Source organism: Centruroides vittatus, unplaced genomic scaffold, assembly GCF_030686945.1.
Source record: "Centruroides vittatus isolate TY-2023 unplaced genomic scaffold, ASM3068694v2 contig_958, whole genome shotgun sequence".
Lineage (NCBI taxonomy): Eukaryota > Metazoa > Arthropoda > Arachnida > Scorpiones > Buthidae > Centruroides > Centruroides vittatus.
In genome coordinates this window covers 1,038,622-1,057,472 of record NW_027122637.1, presented here as the reverse complement: position 1 = coordinate 1,057,472, position 18,851 = coordinate 1,038,622, and the positions used below count along the sequence as shown (strand labels likewise).

Here is an 18,851-nt window from a genome sequence, read left to right as displayed (position 1 = left end):
ATGGTCCCTCCTACCTTTCCACTCCCTTGACCTTTAACCACCAAAATTTAACAGTATCAATTCTCTAATATACAAATCTCCCTACAAACTTTGGAAATTTTTTGACAAAAGGCACAGGAATTAAGCGTCAAAGAGGGTGAACAAAATCGTTCCCTTGGCACACACACACAAACGCACACATATATCAATAATAAAACCCCTTTTTTAATTTATCGACGTTTCAAGATGCCATGAGTCCAAAAATGTAGAAATTTTGGGAGTCATATTTTACCGATCGCCACACTTTTCCTCCGTTATATATTTAGAAAATGTTTTATTCAATAACATACTTCTTTTTTACAATATGCATTTTGGCAAATCACTAGTTTGGTCCTCTTCAGTTTTACTATAAAAATTTTAAATTACGTAAGAGTTACAATTTATAAATTATTATAAATTACTTGTGTAAAAATATCCCTTATATTATTTGCCGAAATGCATATTGTAAAAAAGAAGTATGTTATTGAATAAAACATCTTTCTAACTGCAATAATTGTTCACAAGACCTCAATTGTAACTGGTTATAGTATAAATTTGAGATCTTAATCTCAAACACACTATTTTAGTGTTTATATTAATTATTAAAAAAAACTGCTCCTCTTTGTTTCACAATTATTGTTATTCGTAACTAACACTTGTACAATTTGTGTTTAAATATTTAACGTTTTTATATTAGAACGAGCAATTATTTATTGACATCGTCGCAATGCCAGGCTGCAATTTTTAACCCATATTTTTAATTTCTTTAATTTAAAATATATGCTCTCCACCTGAAATTAGTAGTGGCTTGCCCCTGTACATCATACTTTTCCTTTAACAATAGAGTAGTTCCGGTCGTCTAACATCTTTCGCGGAAAATTTTTGAATTGAAATAATATACATGACTTTCGGTTTGCATTAGAGGTTCATACATAGTTAATCGGGGCCCCCTGCCCCTATGGTTTTTATATCTGGTTTTGGCTTTCATCTATCTAACTCCGTTCTCGAGATTTTGAATGACAGACGGACAGACGGAGAATTTATAAGTCTATAACTTTTTTCAAATTTCAGCCCAACCATTTATTTAAAATAATACATTAATATTTAAACTAATAAAATATATAAACATTGTGTAATTATTTTTGGGTTTTTTCATTACTTTTTCGATGTTATTCATTTTTTCTGTGAGTATTTCCAAGATAATATATAAAAAAAACTAAGTAATTCATTTATTTTGATAGAAAATTACCATGAAATAAACAAGTCACATCTTTCTGAACATATTCAGAATGTTAATAGTAATTTTGATATATGTTCAATTGATTTACATTATTTAAGGTAAGTTATTTTATTCACAGTAATAGTTTCTAATTAGTATTCTATTTTAGTCATGTTAATGATTCAATATTTGTTATTTTTACTATATGTAATACTTTAAACTAATTTGTATTCTGTTCATTACTTTTTCTTTCGCATCGAGTTGATTAACGTAATTTTTTTAAAATTATTGCCTTAATTTTTAAATTATAGCCATAAGCTTTTAGGGAAAAAATTTTAGTAAAGTTACTTTTATTTATTTTATTATTTTTTCCGTAGTTTTAACATATCGTAAGTAAACACGAAATGAATTTTTTTAATTATTCTTTAATAAACTTATTTGTTGATATAGTTTTGTGGTGAATGATTAAAGAAATTTCTTTGTTTACTTTACTTTTACGAAATTCAACGACATTTTCAGTTTATTACTTATTCGGGTAACTTGATCAATTTAATCTTCTCGCCACTTTCATCTGTTTTGAATGAAAACTAATATACATTCTTCGCGAATACTTCTTTATTATCACTTACAGTAAGCAGCTCGGCTTATCATTCTATGCAATATTTTCACATCATTTCCTAATCATGTTTTACAGTTTCAAAGATAGATATCCGGATTTAACTTTATGTATGATAATTTATGTATTTAAAGCCAGTTTCAACCGGGTATAAAATTATATATTTTATACTATCCATACTATCCATACTAAAAAAAGTAAGTTGTAACAGGAATTTTAAAATATATTCGTGTGAATTAAATATAATTGTCTAGTAATTTTCCAAAGAATTAATTTAAAAAATTGTTAATAATATATATTTAAATATTATTTATTTCATAGACGTGTATAATAGTTTCTAGATATTTTTAAAGAAATAAATTCTCTATAGTCCATTATTATAAACTATTATCGATATAGAAGAGAATTGCAAAATAATACGTACACGTACAGTACGTTAATGTTCTATTATGACAAAATAATTGTAAGACGTATAAGTTTATTTCAGCCGATTTCATCTTCAATAATTGTAAGTAAATTTAAAAAATACGCTATAATAAATAAGCAACTAGAAAATTTTACATCTTAATTTATATGTTCACTTGGCAAAAACGAAAATTAAGAACTAAAAAAAAAATTCGTTACATTTTATAATTCGAATATCGGCTTTTAAATTTTTCACAACGCTAGAGGAACCTGCGTAAGAGGATACCATTAGAAAAATATTTTTAAATTATTCGAAACAGGAAAGTGAGAACAAGAAAATCCGAAAGCATTATCTATGATGGTATCATAATGATGATAAATGCCGAAACAATTAATTTAGACAGATTGAATTTCATTCGCATAGATTTAAATAGCAGGTAGATTGGAATGTAGACAATTTCATGTAGGATAAATCAGGGTTAGATAGTGAATAAAAGTTCTGAAAGCTGACTGTAAAAATAAATTTTTTAAAAAAGTTGACTGAACTGATGTTTTCTTATCATACAAAAAAAATACAATAACGAGCAAGGTAATAGTATTTTCTGAAAAACAGATTCCTAAAAACGAAATATAATTTTCTGCTAATTCACTATCTCACCCTTAGAGGTGTGGGTTAGTTGATAGACGAGTATATGGTTTTTCACCGATTACTGGTTAGACTCATTATTCGCTTCTAAAGTATTATATATTATTAGAAACCAAAGTCGTCCGCTAATCTTAAGATTTTCGAGGCTACAGTAAACATGTGTAAAACATTCTGCAAGTCAGAAACAGAAATATTTATTCAATTTATTCACCTATTTTTACAGCAATTGCACGTAAATGGCGTACACAGTAAGCGTGGCTTTCAATTAACACAATATATCAATACGTAGCGCTATCTTTTAGTTTATACAGTAATTACACGTGTTCACCATCTAACCCTCATTTACCCTATTTATTATACTATAATTTGAGAAACTCTGAAAGCTGTTTAATCTAAAATATAGAAAGTTGTGACTAAAACTATTCTAACATAAACAATTAATAAGACATGTTTGGTGAAGAAATATATGACTTGAAAGAAAATTTAGAGAAGTTTAGTTTAGATAAAAAAATAAAATAAAATAAAAATACAAACGTTGGATATACTAATCATCTCAACAAAAGATACGATAACAATTGACAAAATTGTATGATAGAAACGAAAAAGTGGACGGGTGTTCCGGATGGTTTGAAGAAAACCGCTTATAACAGAAAATATCCTTTTACTATCGTTTTAGGATAGGTTGATCAAAATATTTTATTTAATTTGGTTGATAAATTAATGGAATTTTATTAGAAATTCCAACACAATAAAGTTCTCTGCCAAGCTTCTAAAATAATAATAATAATAATAATAATACTGATAATTACAGAAATAATGCATCAATATATTCATCTTTATACATTTTTACAATTAAAATCTATTTAGAATATTTAAGTATTTCGAATGCTAAATTATCTCTAACTAATAGCAATAACAGTATGACTAGCGACGGCACATACAAGGGGAGGACAACAGGCATTAAACCCCTCCCATCGACCAAAAAAAGAAAAAAAAATTGTTTGTTTGACTTCAAAACGTTGTTTTTAAAAAACTGTTTACGATGGCAAATACAGTTGATAGCACCATCTGCAATCGCATTGTAAGTGTTAATAAAAGGTACTGTACTTATAATTATTCAAACATTTGTAATTTTGGGTTCTGAATGACGAGTTACAGCCGACGCAACCGGAGTTGGCGGTTGGGTTGATTTATCTTAGTGTACTATAGGGGAGATTGATAAGACGATACGCCTTTTTCTTAATTTGTAATAAAGCCCAAGGGAGTAAAAGTCTATTCATAAACAATTTTTTCACTCCTTAAAGACGCAAAAATGAAATAACTCAATAGTCAATTCTAGTTGCGTCGACTATACATACGGTATACATTTTTTTGGTCAATTTTCTTCATCAAAACTAGTAGAATAAACGTCTGAAAGAATTTTCTAAATTATTTTTAGAAAATTTAAACGCGTCTATTATTAACAATTTGAAACATATTACAATATCTGCAATACATCTACAATTTTGTTATTATTTATTGATTTAAAATAAATTTAAATAATTTTTACTTGTTATATTGATTTTTTCTTAATAAATTATAATTTCCTGTATTTATTTCGGTAAACTTTTGTATTAATTGAATAAGAGCGTAATTTTTATAATTTTATAAATTGTTCTTATAGAAAATGATGATAATTAATTATTCTCATAAATTATTGCCAATTTATCTGGTGAAATACAATCGGATATAATTATAACTCTGGACTAGCAAAATAAGATTGTTGGGGAACAGATTCATTTTTAATTTCCTGTTTCGATTATAATAGAATTACATCGTCACATTCCTTTGATTAAATTTTTATCATCAAATAAGAATCAAATGGATAAGAACTAATGTTTTTACCTAAAATACTCGGATTTTTACTAAAAAATTCTAATAGCTAAAAACTCTTATTTCATAGTTTAATTAAACAAACCAGTGTACAATATTAATATTAAATGTTTTAAATGAAAATGTGTATTGTTTCACTCGACTTGGTTTTAATTAAAATTATTTTATTTGGTTTTATGCTTCCGTTCATTTAGATGTGTAATTATAATGTAAGAATATCCAAGTATTGCTTTTTATAGTAAATCAATACAGAATGTTGTCTTTAGTTTTTATTTATTTTGTCATTGTAAATTTCAATAGCATCTCATTTCGAAACGTTATAAATCATTTTTCTGTTTAGATAACAATAAGTTTACTTCCTAAAATGCTTCGTATATTCCTAAACAAAGAATTATCAATATAAGAAATTATTTTATAGGAGATAAAATAAAAAAATTATAAAGGAATAGATTATCTCATTAAACACTAATCTGTATAATATCTTCGATCATGGAAATTAGTTATACAACACTTCAACAGATTTTACGGTCTTGTAGAAAATTATAAGTTGAATATTTTGAAGACCGAAATTTTCATATTGAATAATACCAAAATCCATACATTCTACGATATTCCAAATTGATAAGATATTTGACAAATTGCCGATACGTTTGGAAGAATGCTCTTGGCTCTAGACATTATGCCAACCCAAGCAAACAAAATTGTTTGTCGCTCCCCCATATTTTTAAAAAAATTGACTCAGAAAAATACAATTTCTTTATTTATTTTAAATACAAAACGTATGATTTAAAATTTGAATTAGGTTTTCTTCATTTTTTGATAGAGTTGTTTCTGCGATTTTTCAAAATGTGCCTCCCCAAGCATGCGCTTGCTTTGTGGATGCCTAGAATCGACCCTATCTATGCACAGTTCAAAGAACAACTTATTTTTTAATAGTAAAATCAATAAAATTGAAAAATTTTGAATCTATACTACTTATAGGTCTATCATTGAACACGTAATGATTTAATATGTAAGATATATACAGTATTACAAGTTCTTCTGTGTAGATAATATAAAAGTTAAACCTGCGAATGGCGAGAATTGAACTTCGGATGTTCATCTGACGTTGTTACAATAGAGTATAAAACATACAAACCGGAAAGATGGATCACGTCTCAAGTTTTAACTTATTTAGGAAAAGAGGAAAGTGACGTGTCTAGTCTATGTTATATTAGTGTCTTTAAAGCGTAGACTTTCTATTATAGTTGATAAGTTTATTATTTCAATGATTAATCCAATTTCTCAACCAATAATATTAAAGCCAGTAACAAAATAATTTTAACTTTGAACAGTTTAAATATTTATTAAGTGTATAATCATTTAAAATTTATTTTCAATAAACTTTACCTTTTATTATACTTTTCTAGTTTCAGAAATTTCAATTATTAGAAATGTTTGAGACGAAGATTTCCACCTTTAAACAAAAATATTGTTTCATTATAACGACGGTTTTATAATATTACTAATTATTATCATTTATCCATTAATCATAATAAAATGAATATTTTAGAATAGTTTTCAGAAGTCTAAACAATAAATTCGGTCATGTATTTTTTATTTTTTAAAGCCTTATATCAATCTTTCCTTTTAAATCAACCATTTGCTTTATTAAATGAAAAATTTCAGTTATAAGGCTTTTAGCAGTTTCAATAAATCATGCCACGATAAAATCACGTGATACTGTGAATATTTCATGAAATTTCAAGATCAATAAAACCGAGAAATGCATCTACCGAGGGAAGTTGTTCTAAATCTTTAAAGTTTGCAAGTAATAAAATTATAAATAGGAAACATCCGATATTGGCTATCAAGAACATCCTCTTTGAATTTAAATTTTAGATGAAAGAAATAATATTCTTTAGAATTTCTTTACACTGATATCATTCGGAAAAACTTTATTGATTGATAAACGTTGATTAAATAATCTTAGTCCTTATAAACTGGCAATTCGTGAACATTTTCTTTCGGCGATTTCGTGACTTCTAGCCATTAATATACTTATAAGATGTTTAACTTATATCATTTGTAAGTGTAAGAAGAACACGCCCGGTTGAAAGAAAGAATTCTAACTTAGAAACATTCATTTATATAGGCCTATATATATATAAATTCTCATTTTGAAAGATTATTATTTTATATTTACAGTTTTAAGAGCTCGTAAATTTTAATATAAAAAAACATTTGTTTAATAAAATCTTTATTAAAAATAAAGCTAAAAAAAATTCTATCAATCCGAGAAATATATGCTTTTTAACTGTTAATTACACGCTGAATTTGAATAAAACAAATCCGATATTAATGCAATAATATTCGATATATCAGAATGATTCTAATAGTTTCTATAATAATTCTTTCCTTGGAAATTCCATTCAATTCCCTGTTGATCCTTATTAGATTGCATTAAATCGAGATTCAGAAAGACGCATGATTTTGGAACGTAATTAGAAATTTCTTTTTGGCTTGATTAAGGAGAATGTATTAGAGGAAAGCATCCTAAGGGGAAAAGATTTACAATGAAATTAGTTCTGTTTAGTAACACCTCGATATTTCCTTCCTAAGATAAGTTATTAGTAAGACTTAACAAACAAAAGTCGTAATAATTGTTCATAAACTACAAATAACCACAACCTTATAATCAGCTACAGAAATTCGTTATTTAAAATCGGTTGGTTTCTACACTTAAGACTATAAGCTATCAGTATAGCTCTTCCTGTGTCATCTACGGTTTGTTTGCAGATTCTGTACTTTGTACTTGGTGATAGATTAACTACCACTCGGGCCTTTAGGCCGAGCTTTAGGAAGTTCCCCTTTTGTTAAATAGAACGAAGTGACACTAAGTTACATTAAATAAGTTAAATAACACATCTTTGTAGCAAAGTATCAATTAGACCATTTGTTTTCTTGATTTTTTTTTTTACTTGCGGTTTCCTTCCTTCCAGGCCCCTAAGCTTACTTAGCCTAATGATCAATCTGTCACTATTTATAACTGTTTATACTGTATATTGTTTTCAGAATAAGCATTATAAATTTATTTTATTTCGTACATTGAAGCAAAAAATAGAAAAAAATAACAGATCTATACTCTAATTGAAAATGTTATTACTTAAAAGTATGAAATTTAATTCACGAATATAGAGAAATTTTTATATTTTACAAGGAAAAATTATAGGAATTTTATGTGTATTTGTCTATTTATTGAATAAACATATACATAACTATCTTAACCAATTCTTTTATAATTGTTAAGTCTTCAAATTAAAAAAAACAAATACATATTAACAGTCATCGAGATACATAAATATAATATGACTATTCACAAAAAGAATAGAGACGTTAAATTAAATTAAAAGTATTTTCAAATTTTTAAAACAAGTTTTGTATATTGAGGTGAACGAGAGCCTCAAGATAAAGGTTGAGATTCGAGGTGTGAAAACGGACGTAATTTATTTTAGTGTTTATTCTATTTTCTGGGTTTGATATATTTATGTTCATAGTATTTTAATCAATAATACGATTGTATTAAATTAATAGAAAAAATTAATAAAATTTAATTAAAAATTATAAAAATATCTTAATATAATTAAGATAAAGTAAAAAGTATTTTTCTCTTCTAAAATAAGCTTAGATCCACATACATTATTATATTTAATACAAACTTGAAAGCAACAAGTAAATTTTTTACTAAAATTATTCTTTTTGGGATGCTATTGCAATATATTCCCTTAACTCTATTGGCTGCACTAACGAAGCGAACAAATTTAATCTTGTAAGATTTAACCTATTAAAGAAATTTATTTTTGTGTCATAAAATAACACAAAATGCGAATTTTGTGATATTCTTTATATACTTATTCAAATTCTTTGTCGTACATTTCTTTTTGATTTCAAACTAAATTTAAACGAAAATTTTCTTATTCGTCCATTTTGTTTCATAGATTAAACAATACGACTCTATAAAAAATAGTAGGACCTACATAATTTGTGTCAAATATTTTATATTTTACGTAACCTAAAGCTTTCAGGTTGTCAAATTAATTTCATTCTTTTATATAAAAAAAATAATTTACATGAAATAATATTTTCCTTATAAAGCAAACATTCTGTTGAAGTCTTTGTAAATTAATGAAATGTTCTTTTTATATAACGTGTTTCTACATTTCCGTTTTAATTCGTATTCTGCTCTTAAATTATCTATAAAAATAGTTCATATACAGCATGTTGTTTTTAAAGAATGAAAAATATTGTTATTTCCTCCAGAATAAAATGTAAATCTGCCGATTTAAGGAGATAACACGTTCTCTCTTTAAAACTACAAATTAATAATAGTTTTTTTAATTATTGGGCTGCAATTTTAAAAAATTATAGACCTATAAATTCCTACTGTCATCCGTCTGTCTGTCTGTCTTTCCTTAACCTCGAGGACGGAGTTAGATAGATGAAAGCCAAAACCAGATATGAAAGATTACAGATCAGAAGGCCCTAATTAATTATATACGAACTTCCAATGCAAACTGGAAGTCATGTTATTTCAATACAAACATTTACCCCCGAAAGGAGTTAGATGGATGACCGATACGATTCTATTGCTAACGGAAAAGTATCACGTACAGGGGCAAGCCACTACTAATTTGAGGTAGAGAACATAGATTTTAAATTAAATAAATTTAAAATTTGATTAAAAATTGCAGCCCGGCATTGTGACGATGTCACGATAAATAATCGCTCGTTTTAAGTACAATACTTCCGGAAGAAACACGATCATTGATCTTTTTCAGTTAATCCCGGTACACATAAAATTAAACAAGAAATAGGCATAGGTCGAGGGTTATAATTGTCTTTGTAGCTTAATTACTTTTAGGTGAAAAATAGAGTTTTCTCTTTGATTAGCATTTTAAGGCCGTAAACCTTATTGTTAAAATCACTCTGTCAACACGGAAGTATTGTTTAACTAGCCTATAAGCCACTATAAATTCCTTTGTTGTTACAGTACTGTATTTAGATTTTGTAGAGTATAATTATCAAAGTTGAATGTTTACAATAAAGAAACGTCTTGGATAACCGAGGCGGTGTTTCTTACTGCGATTGCGCGGTTATCGGTATATTTATGCATGGACTTCATCTGTCTCGAACGGAAGAGGTTAAGAAAACAGGCATCGTAGACGTCTTTCGTTTCCGTCGTTTACACGCCATATTTCTTCCGTTATTTGAGAAGCCGTTTTATATCAATAAATAAACTTTCATTTCTTGCCAGCAGATGGCGACACTAATTAAGATGCTACGCAATTATTAGACTATATGTTGGAATTCTAACGGTTTATTGGCTAATCCGTACTTCTGGTTTCTGTTAAAGTGTATTGCCGTTAAGGCGAAATAATTTCTCTCTCGAAATCGTATCTAAACGAGGTTAAAGTATAAAAGGAATGCTTCTATTATATTCTTTCCTCTATCGGTTAAAACTGCCTTCAAAAAATCGTCTTCTCCAATTTCTTTCCAATCTGCCCGATCGCTCTTTCCACATTTAATATACTTCGAGATGCCATAAAGATTGGAAATTTCTTTCGGTCTTACAAAGTTTTACGCGATATTCTTTGCGTACATTGTTTACATATCTAATAAACTGTCGTATTTTTTCGACGTAGATCACGATTCGGAAGAAATTTCGGAGCCTGTTATACGTAGAAAACCCGCGGGAATCGATGCCCTCTGCAAGACAACGAAATTCAACCGGAAAGAACTGAAATTTATGTATCAGGGATTCAAGCAGGTGTGTTCGATCACATAAAATTAAGTTGTTTCTACATTAATTCTTCTTAATCTTGTTTTTCCACCTTTATAGGCTTGTCCGACCGGCATCGTTAACGAAAGCACTCTGAAGGATATTTACGCTCAGTTCTTTCCTCAAGGAGGTAAGGGAATCCTCAAGGAAGGCTCCTTTTCGTTGCTTCCTAAGGTCCGACTTCCCGCTCCTTCTCTTTCCAGACGCAAGTCAGTACGCCCATTACGTCTTCAAGGCTTTCGATCAAGACCGAAACGGAACGATAACATTTCAAGTGAGCGACCTTTCGCCTTGCATTTAATAATGAAAATTAATACGGACGTTTAAAACACGCCAACTTTCTATAACATTATTATACTACCAGATGTGGTTTCTTCCTAGGATTTTGTCGTCGGACTTTCGACCCTTTTGCGCGGTACGACCGTCGAGAAACTTCAGTGGGTATTCCATTTATACGACTTGGACGGAGACGGCACCATCACTAAAGAAGAAATGGCTCACATCATCGAATCCATACATAATCTGATGGGCGAATATGCCGCACCGTCCATCGACGGTGAATCTACTCGAAGCCACGCCGAACGGGTATTTCAGGTTTGTGACTTTTAACAAAATAATTTCACTTATAATCGTTTAACTAATTAATACGAAATTTGTACGCAAAACTAATTTCATGGAAATTTCAGAAGTTAGATTTAAACAAAGACGGCGTGGTCACTCGAGATATGTTTGTGGAGACTTGTTTAAAGGTACAACTGATAACAGGATAATATTATTTGACTTATAAGTTACTTTTTAATCTGTTTTTAAAATATTTCTACGCAGGATGATAACATTTTGAAATCTCTCCAGTTACTGGACACCGTGCTGTGAACGGAAGTTGCGAAGATAAAAGAAACTGTTTCTATCCACGATGTCGACTAGCCACTCTCCCGTACGATCCAATTTGTGGCTCTGCGTACCTGTTACTATCTCCGTCTAAATTCCTTTTTGGTGTGCGTTGCGTCAGACGGTCCACGTGCGCTCACTCGTTCCTCTTCTATTAATTCTGGACCGAGACACTCCAACGAATGGATAACTGTGATGTCCCTTTACGGTCTTAAAATCTACCATCCGATCGGAAAAATAAAGAATTATTTATGTTTTGACGAGGTTTTGATTTTAATGGGAAGAGTTCTTTTTATACGAGTTTATCTTAAACAAATATCGTAAAAGTCGCTATATTTTTACAATTAATCAAAATTTTATCTTTCGGATATTTTTGTATATTTTATAGAAGAAAAATATGCTTCTAAAACGTTTTCCTTTAAGACAAATTTACACTTTATTTAGTAAATCGTAAAAATCGTCGCGTAAATAAAGTAAGATTAAGTTCTTTTGTTTGAATTTTTAAAATATAAAAACGATAATCAAAATAAGCTCTACATTCGTAAACAGTTAGTTTAATTAATATTAATTTGTAAAATGATAATTCGTAAATGATAAACATTTGCAAATGCATCTCGGAAATAGAAGTTACATCGGTTTTCGGTTTGTCCAGTATTAGATAAACGAAGACAAACAGATTATTAATAAAATAAAACTTTTATAAATAATTAATTTGGTAATAATATATATTAAAAAAACTATAGGCTTATCTGGAGATTTTTTAGAGCTTGAGTCTACAGTATAAATTAGTTTACCCAAACGTAATTTTCGGCACCTTTTTTTTTTTTTATTATTATTTAAGACCTTCTTCTTATCGAATGCCATCAAAAACTGCTTATAAAAGTTTTAAAATTTTTTGTTTTATATTCATTTAAGCGCTCGTTAATTTTTTGTTATACTAAAATGCTGACGCAAACATTAATATAATAAGTAAATTATAACTGGTAAAAATTAATCAATATGAGAGCGTATGTATATGTTACTATCGTAGCTATCTGCCGTAGTTAAATATTTGTTATTATTGTGTATTTTTATAAAGTATAAAGTATAAATGCTTCGTTAAAAAAAATATATATATATATGGATATATTTACACGCATATATTTTTGTTTAATGACTTACTGTTGAATCTAAAAGTTCATCAAATGAATTATATCAGACTGTTAACTTGACTAATAACAATTAGTCTTAATTCATTTTTTGTTGTTATAATAAATTCGTTTCAAAAATAATTTTATGCTTTTAAAATTGTTTCCACTTCAGATAATTTTTCTACATGATTACCAATCTATAATTTGGTAAACCTCAAATGCTGTCCAGCTTCGTTGGAGAGAACGGCAGGGAGTACAAACTTGGTCCAGGTATCAAATTAAAGCTCTTGCGGCGTCTTGCCCAGTAAATGGTGCCGCCGAAGAGAGATTTGAGAAATGTGCAGCGGTTCAGGCGTGGCGGAGTGGCAAACTTACTATGTTAAGTCTACGGAGACAAACATGTCCTGCGCTCGCGCTTCATCTAGAGATTAATTAGTTATTTAATTATTTTTAACCGTTAGAACAACCCATTGCTCTTTCTCATGTTCTGAATTCCTGCTTTTCTTGTTAATTAAAAGATTTTTTGCATTTTTTTTTAACATTAATAAATTTAAACACTTACGCTATATATTTAAACAATAGAATAAATTAAAAATCATTTTATTTTTGAACTAAACTATTTTAATTTTTTAGAATCAGTGTATTTATTAGTAAAATAAACGCATGAGCTCATCGATTGTATTTTAATTAAATAAAACCATGGTTTTTGGCGGGTTTCTGCTAGTAATAAAAATTAATTTAGAATTTCATCATATTATTCGTATTATGTATGTAATATAATAATGATATTATTCCTTCGTGACAGAGAAAGGGTAAAATATCTGACGAAATATTCGACTTGCACGATTATGAACAAGTATTAAGTACCAGATCCATATTCTGTTAAGTCTAGTCGGAGTTAATATTTAGCATCGACACCAACTAATTAGTCGAATAATTACAGTTAGTGCATACGAGGATATGTTACAACGGATAAAATATTTATTAAACCAATAAATCGAACGAATGATTTATTTCAAATAATAAAGAATATTTGAATTATTTATAAGTTAAATTTGAAATTCTCATATGAAATTGCTTTCGTTTAGAGTACATATAGAGTACATGATTTAGAACAAATACGTAGACGTATCTAAAATAAATAAATAATTACCAAATAGCTGCATTATAATAAAATTTAACAAGGAGCATTAAAATAAATCCTCTAGAATAATTTAATTTTGTATTTATAAAAAGATATGAAAAATTGTTAAGGAATTCGACAATTTCTAATTGAAGTGCGTAGATTTAAATGCAGAAAAGGATATCGGCATAGCCAAAGAGATGACAAATATCTATCAAACGAACGAAATGTGGAAATTAAAAGTAATCGGCACAAAAAAAAAATAAGTGTATTACAGACAGGCTATTTACTAGTATGCTATATGACACCGATACACTGGTGATAACAGGATTTGAAAGAAGGATACTTGAGAAAAACTGTTACGGGAAGAATTTCGAACACAGAAAAATCACATATGAAGAATTATGCATTACGACATAGCCAAAAAAGTCTACTGCAGAAGATAATAAAGCGAAGCACTATTTGGATATATCTATAAAATGAATGATCAGCGAAAGATTTAAGATGCCTCATTTGACATTATAAATGGAAAGAACACAAAAAGAAGACTTCGCGGAGTGCGGCTAAACGACGTATAAGAATAGTGCAGAGCCAAATTACGACTGATTCACCACGAAAAGAACGGGAAGCCACGGAAATAAATTGTAAAAGAAAGAAAAAAAAATCAGAATCAGACATCAATGAGCTCAAAGTTATCGATGATGATACGTATTTTCCATCGAAGCAATGTTGATAAGTATTTCCTCTTGGACAAGAATAGTTGGGTATAAATTTGATGAGAGTGGCTTTTATGTTATTATTTATAAAAATTTAATTTTTTTAATGGTTTGTTACTATTAATACTTTTCCCTTCTTTGGAAGAGTTTAAAAAAAACAGTCATAATTTCGACAAAAAATTATATTTAAAGAAATAAAAGATAACATTTACATGTATCGATTTACCTGCATTTCTTTATTTTTCTATTATAATTACGTTTGATAATAGAAAGTGGAAAATTTAATATAACCTCGCACTAAATAATATATGATTTTTATTATATATCTGCATAGAACGAGCACTAAAAATACTTTTATGAAAAATTTAAAATATGTATAAATTATTTTCGTTCTATACGTTATTGAATTTTTTCTATCAAAACTTTTTGTACGCGTAGATTCTTTATTGCAACGAATTGTCGGTCCGTAAAGCTGTGTTTCCTGCAAAACATAATGAAAGATAGGGAAGCCAATGCAATGTGCTCGAACTCTTCTTTAGATAAAATCTGTTTCCGCCGGATTTAAAATTTCGATGATAAACGATAAAATGTTACGTAATGAAGAAAAATTTCTCTAGAACAAAAATCAAATTTGGTAGATAAAGCTTAGATTTTAGTTTGCTTGATAAAGTCATATTTTTATGTTTAAAATCGCCTAAAATACTTAAAAACTGTTCATTAAAAAATAAATTTGAAATTTATAAATATTTTTTAAATATAATTATTCTTCGAACTTAATAATGTTTAGAAATCTTTAACCAGTTTCGTTAAAAATATCTCATTAGAAAATAATTATTTAAATATAAAAGTACAAAGGATTACAAATGATTTTATATAATTTAAAATCCTGGAAAAATGATAATAATAATTATTATTATTTATATAATTAAGAAAAACATAAATATATAATTTTATCTCCAATTTATTTCATAAAATTCTTTAAATTTATTTTTAATAAGCATAAATTTATAGTAGTAACTTAAAAATTCATTTCATTCCAGACTATTTAGTCTTAAATTTAATACTCGGGTTCTAAATTGCAAACAATTAAGATAGAAAGTAGCCGATTACATCGACATACCTGATAAATTTGCAATCAATATAATCTCTGTCCACTACAAAGCAATAAAGTGCCAATTAGGAGACCGTATTCAAATAAATTTTATATAAACTTTAGGGTAATATCAAACTTTACAACAATTTAAAGTTCTTATTGAAATGCCGAGTTTGTACTTTTTAAACAATTCTCGTTAATATTTTTTTTCCATTTAGAATCAATATAGTCTATTCGAGCCATTTTGATTGTATAAACGTGCACACGAAGCGAAAATGTGCATACGTTTAATATTCAATTCTTTTGCACGAATTCTTCTTGCAAAAGAATTGAATATTAAATTACGATCTAACCTGCGATAAAGTCAACCTCCCAACAACGGCCACTTCTAAATGGCGGCTATTTTTTCACCAACTTCTTTTTCTTTTAATGAGAAATACGTACAAAATAATTTCGTTAAAGGTCCTTAAAATATTAACTCTCGCATCTTCATTTTTCGAAATTCTCAGTTTATTCGATTTATATTTTATCTTTAAAACACTTTACGAGTACTTCTTTATGTGAAATAATAATACTCAAATAATAAATTATCAGCTTATATCGAATGAAATTACAGTAATTTATTTATAGTAAGACGTGTTTAATGTTTTATATAGTAAAACTCAAGAAGATTAAACTGATTCTTAAAACAAATGAAATTCAATTTTGGATTGGCTCTCATTGCTATTTCTGAAACAGGATTTACCAGAAAATACCGAAATGGATTTTTTAAAAATTAACTGAAAAACCATTCAATTTTGATATAACTTGAATTAAATTTGATCTACTTTATGTGGATTTTATAGCCATTTAATTTTTTTCTTATATTGGATTAAGCTCTTCAACTAATGTAAGTTAAAATAAAATTTATTCTAGAATACTTTATATAATTAAATACTAAAATTTGGTAAAATTTTAAATCGATTTCTATCGAACAAATAGATTTTATACTAGTTGACATCTTTTAATTTCAGATCGCGTGACCACGCGGAAGAAAAATCAATATTTGAGTTATCGAATATGATGATTTTCAACCACCAAATAATTAAGGTTATATGGAATTATATAAACTAGAAGTTATTTAATGATATTTCGCACGATTTTACTTATTTTTTAGTTCTTTATCGGTAATTGATGTTTCAGTCTGATAATTTCGATATTCATTTTGTGATATTTTTAACAAATGTAATTATATTAAACTACAAAACTATAAAATTCTTCTTAAACTTGTTTTTGTGATTTGGTAAGTTACTATGACAAAGAAAAAGGTAAATGTTGGATAAAAAGAATGATTGTTTTCCGGACACATATTGATAAAGATTGAAGATTTACGAAAGAATTAATGTCTTCGTACATTGTGATTTACTAGCAAACCGTAAGTGCAGATAAATTTTTGGGCCACGAATCTCGCACTTGTCTTAATTCACTCTTATATGAGAATTTGATTGATAATAAAGCAATGCTTCTTATATAATTCATTTTATTACTTTTAATTTCTATATCATTCTTAATGCGTGTGTTAATTACTTATTTTACTAAATTTATGTGATGAACTCATTCTTGATTTCCAGTTGTATTCCGACGCAAGAGTAACAGTATTTTAAATCGTTCGTTGCATCGTTCCTTAGAAAATAAAATAATCAATAGATGAGATATTTACGTAAACAATAGTAAAATCCATAAAATGCTTCGAGTGAGGAATAGGCGGACATTTCGAGACACTACAATGTGAAACGCTCCTCCTCTTTGGACTCAACAGTAATTAAACATTCAAAGACATTAGAAACGAGTTCGTTTCGATAGGAAATCGTTGATTTTCTAACTCATTTACAAAGTTTAGAATGGTTTCTCCTTTCTTTGATTTAATGGAAATAGATACTGTTGAACTATTACAGGTTTGCTTTCAGAAAAGTACTTGATGAAATTCGGCTACGTTCTTTACTTAAATTACATTCTTAAATTAATTATGATTAAATTTTTATGTTAAAAATTTGTAAAAACCTGTATATTCAGTTTTCACAAACACACACGCACACACACACATAGACTATATATATATATATATATATATTTATATATTTATTTTATAATGTAAATCCAATTCCAAAAGCTGTAAACCTCAGTCTATAGTGTGACTGGTACTGCTTGAATCACCTGTTTTGTGTTACTTATGTCAGACTGTTACTGACATAAGTAACACGAATCCCATCCCAGAGTTTAGGCGTCCCTCGGATATTTTCGTAGTAAGCAAGAAGTTCCAGAAATAGCAGTTTTTTTTTAAATATATATATTTGTTATTATCTTTCGAAAAATTTTTATAAGTAGTTTATGATTTTTTATGACGTTTTTACTTCATGATATACGGAAAAATTTTTGAAAGTTATATAAAGCTTACATTTCATTTAAGTTTTTGTAAGCAATCGATATTCTAACCATTTTGTAAAGAACTTAATGGTATTCGAAAAATATTAAATGAACATTGTAGAACATGCGATTCACTTGAAAATTTCCTCAGTTTCTAATGTTTAAACGGTAACATTACACAATTTCTAACATTTCCAAAATGCAGTCAAACCTCCGAAAGACGACCAATGACGAAGACATAAAAACTGGCCGTCGTTCGGTACTATACAATTTGGAAACTTATTTTGTATGCATTTTTGTTCAAAAAGCATTTCCGAAAAAATAGTCGCTGTTTAGATTTAGTCGTTATCGCAGGTTTGACCGTATATTTATTATTATTATTTTTTTAATATTAAACAGTCGGAAGAAAAGCATACAAGAAATAAAAAAAACTCTTCGCATTATATCTATTTCTTCAAAAGTTTTAAACACGAGAAATCTAGAATAAACAGCTCTCAATTTAGAAACAAAAAAATAATTTAAAAAACTTGCCTTCTTAAATGTAAATTTTTAAGTTTTCCCCGATAATTTCGCCGTCAAAGATTTTTAAAATGAAATTTTAATTTCTGATTAAATATGACCATTAAAATAATTTTTACAAATAAATATCACGCGTTAAAATTTACATTAATATTAAATACGATTATTAAAAGTATTCGTAATTACAATTATTTAATGCCGAATGAATAATTATAGTCTTTCTCGGATCAGAATAAGCTCGATGTTCATTAGGAAAATAATTTCGTGTTCGTTAAGAATTAGAACATGTATTAAAAATTATAATATAATAATCTCTTCGATATTTCCCACAATTTTGCGAGAAATTTGAATAAATGCAATAATATTTTTCAAGATCTTTCCCAGA

General features: G+C 27.9%; 1 protein-coding gene and 1 long non-coding RNA gene across 4 annotated transcripts in view; one reads left to right on the top strand and one right to left on the bottom strand.

The window, feature by feature from the left end:
* LOC136985324 (A-type potassium channel modulatory protein KCNIP1-like) overlaps positions 1-11,742 on the top strand; it is a 36,539-nt gene extending 24,797 nt beyond the window's left edge. The window contains exons 2-7 of one of the 2 annotated variants that reach the window (XM_067282587.1): positions 10,458-10,582; positions 10,655-10,724; positions 10,798-10,868; positions 10,976-11,188; positions 11,281-11,343; positions 11,447-11,742. In XM_067282587.1, coding sequence (XP_067138688.1) covers positions 10,458-10,582; positions 10,655-10,724; positions 10,798-10,868; positions 10,976-11,188; positions 11,281-11,343; positions 11,447-11,467 — 563 coding nt within the window. In that variant the 3' untranslated portion in view covers positions 11,468-11,742. Of the gene's footprint in view, positions 1-10,457; positions 10,583-10,654; positions 10,725-10,797; positions 10,869-10,975; positions 11,189-11,280; positions 11,344-11,419 lie in introns of both variants that reach the window. The other variant, XM_067282586.1, reaches the window with a different exon arrangement.
* The window catches only part of LOC136985329 (uncharacterized), a 34,223-nt gene that overhangs the window by 11,671 nt on the left and 3,701 nt on the right, over positions 1-18,851 (bottom strand). The gene's annotated exons all lie outside the window — the stretch shown is intronic.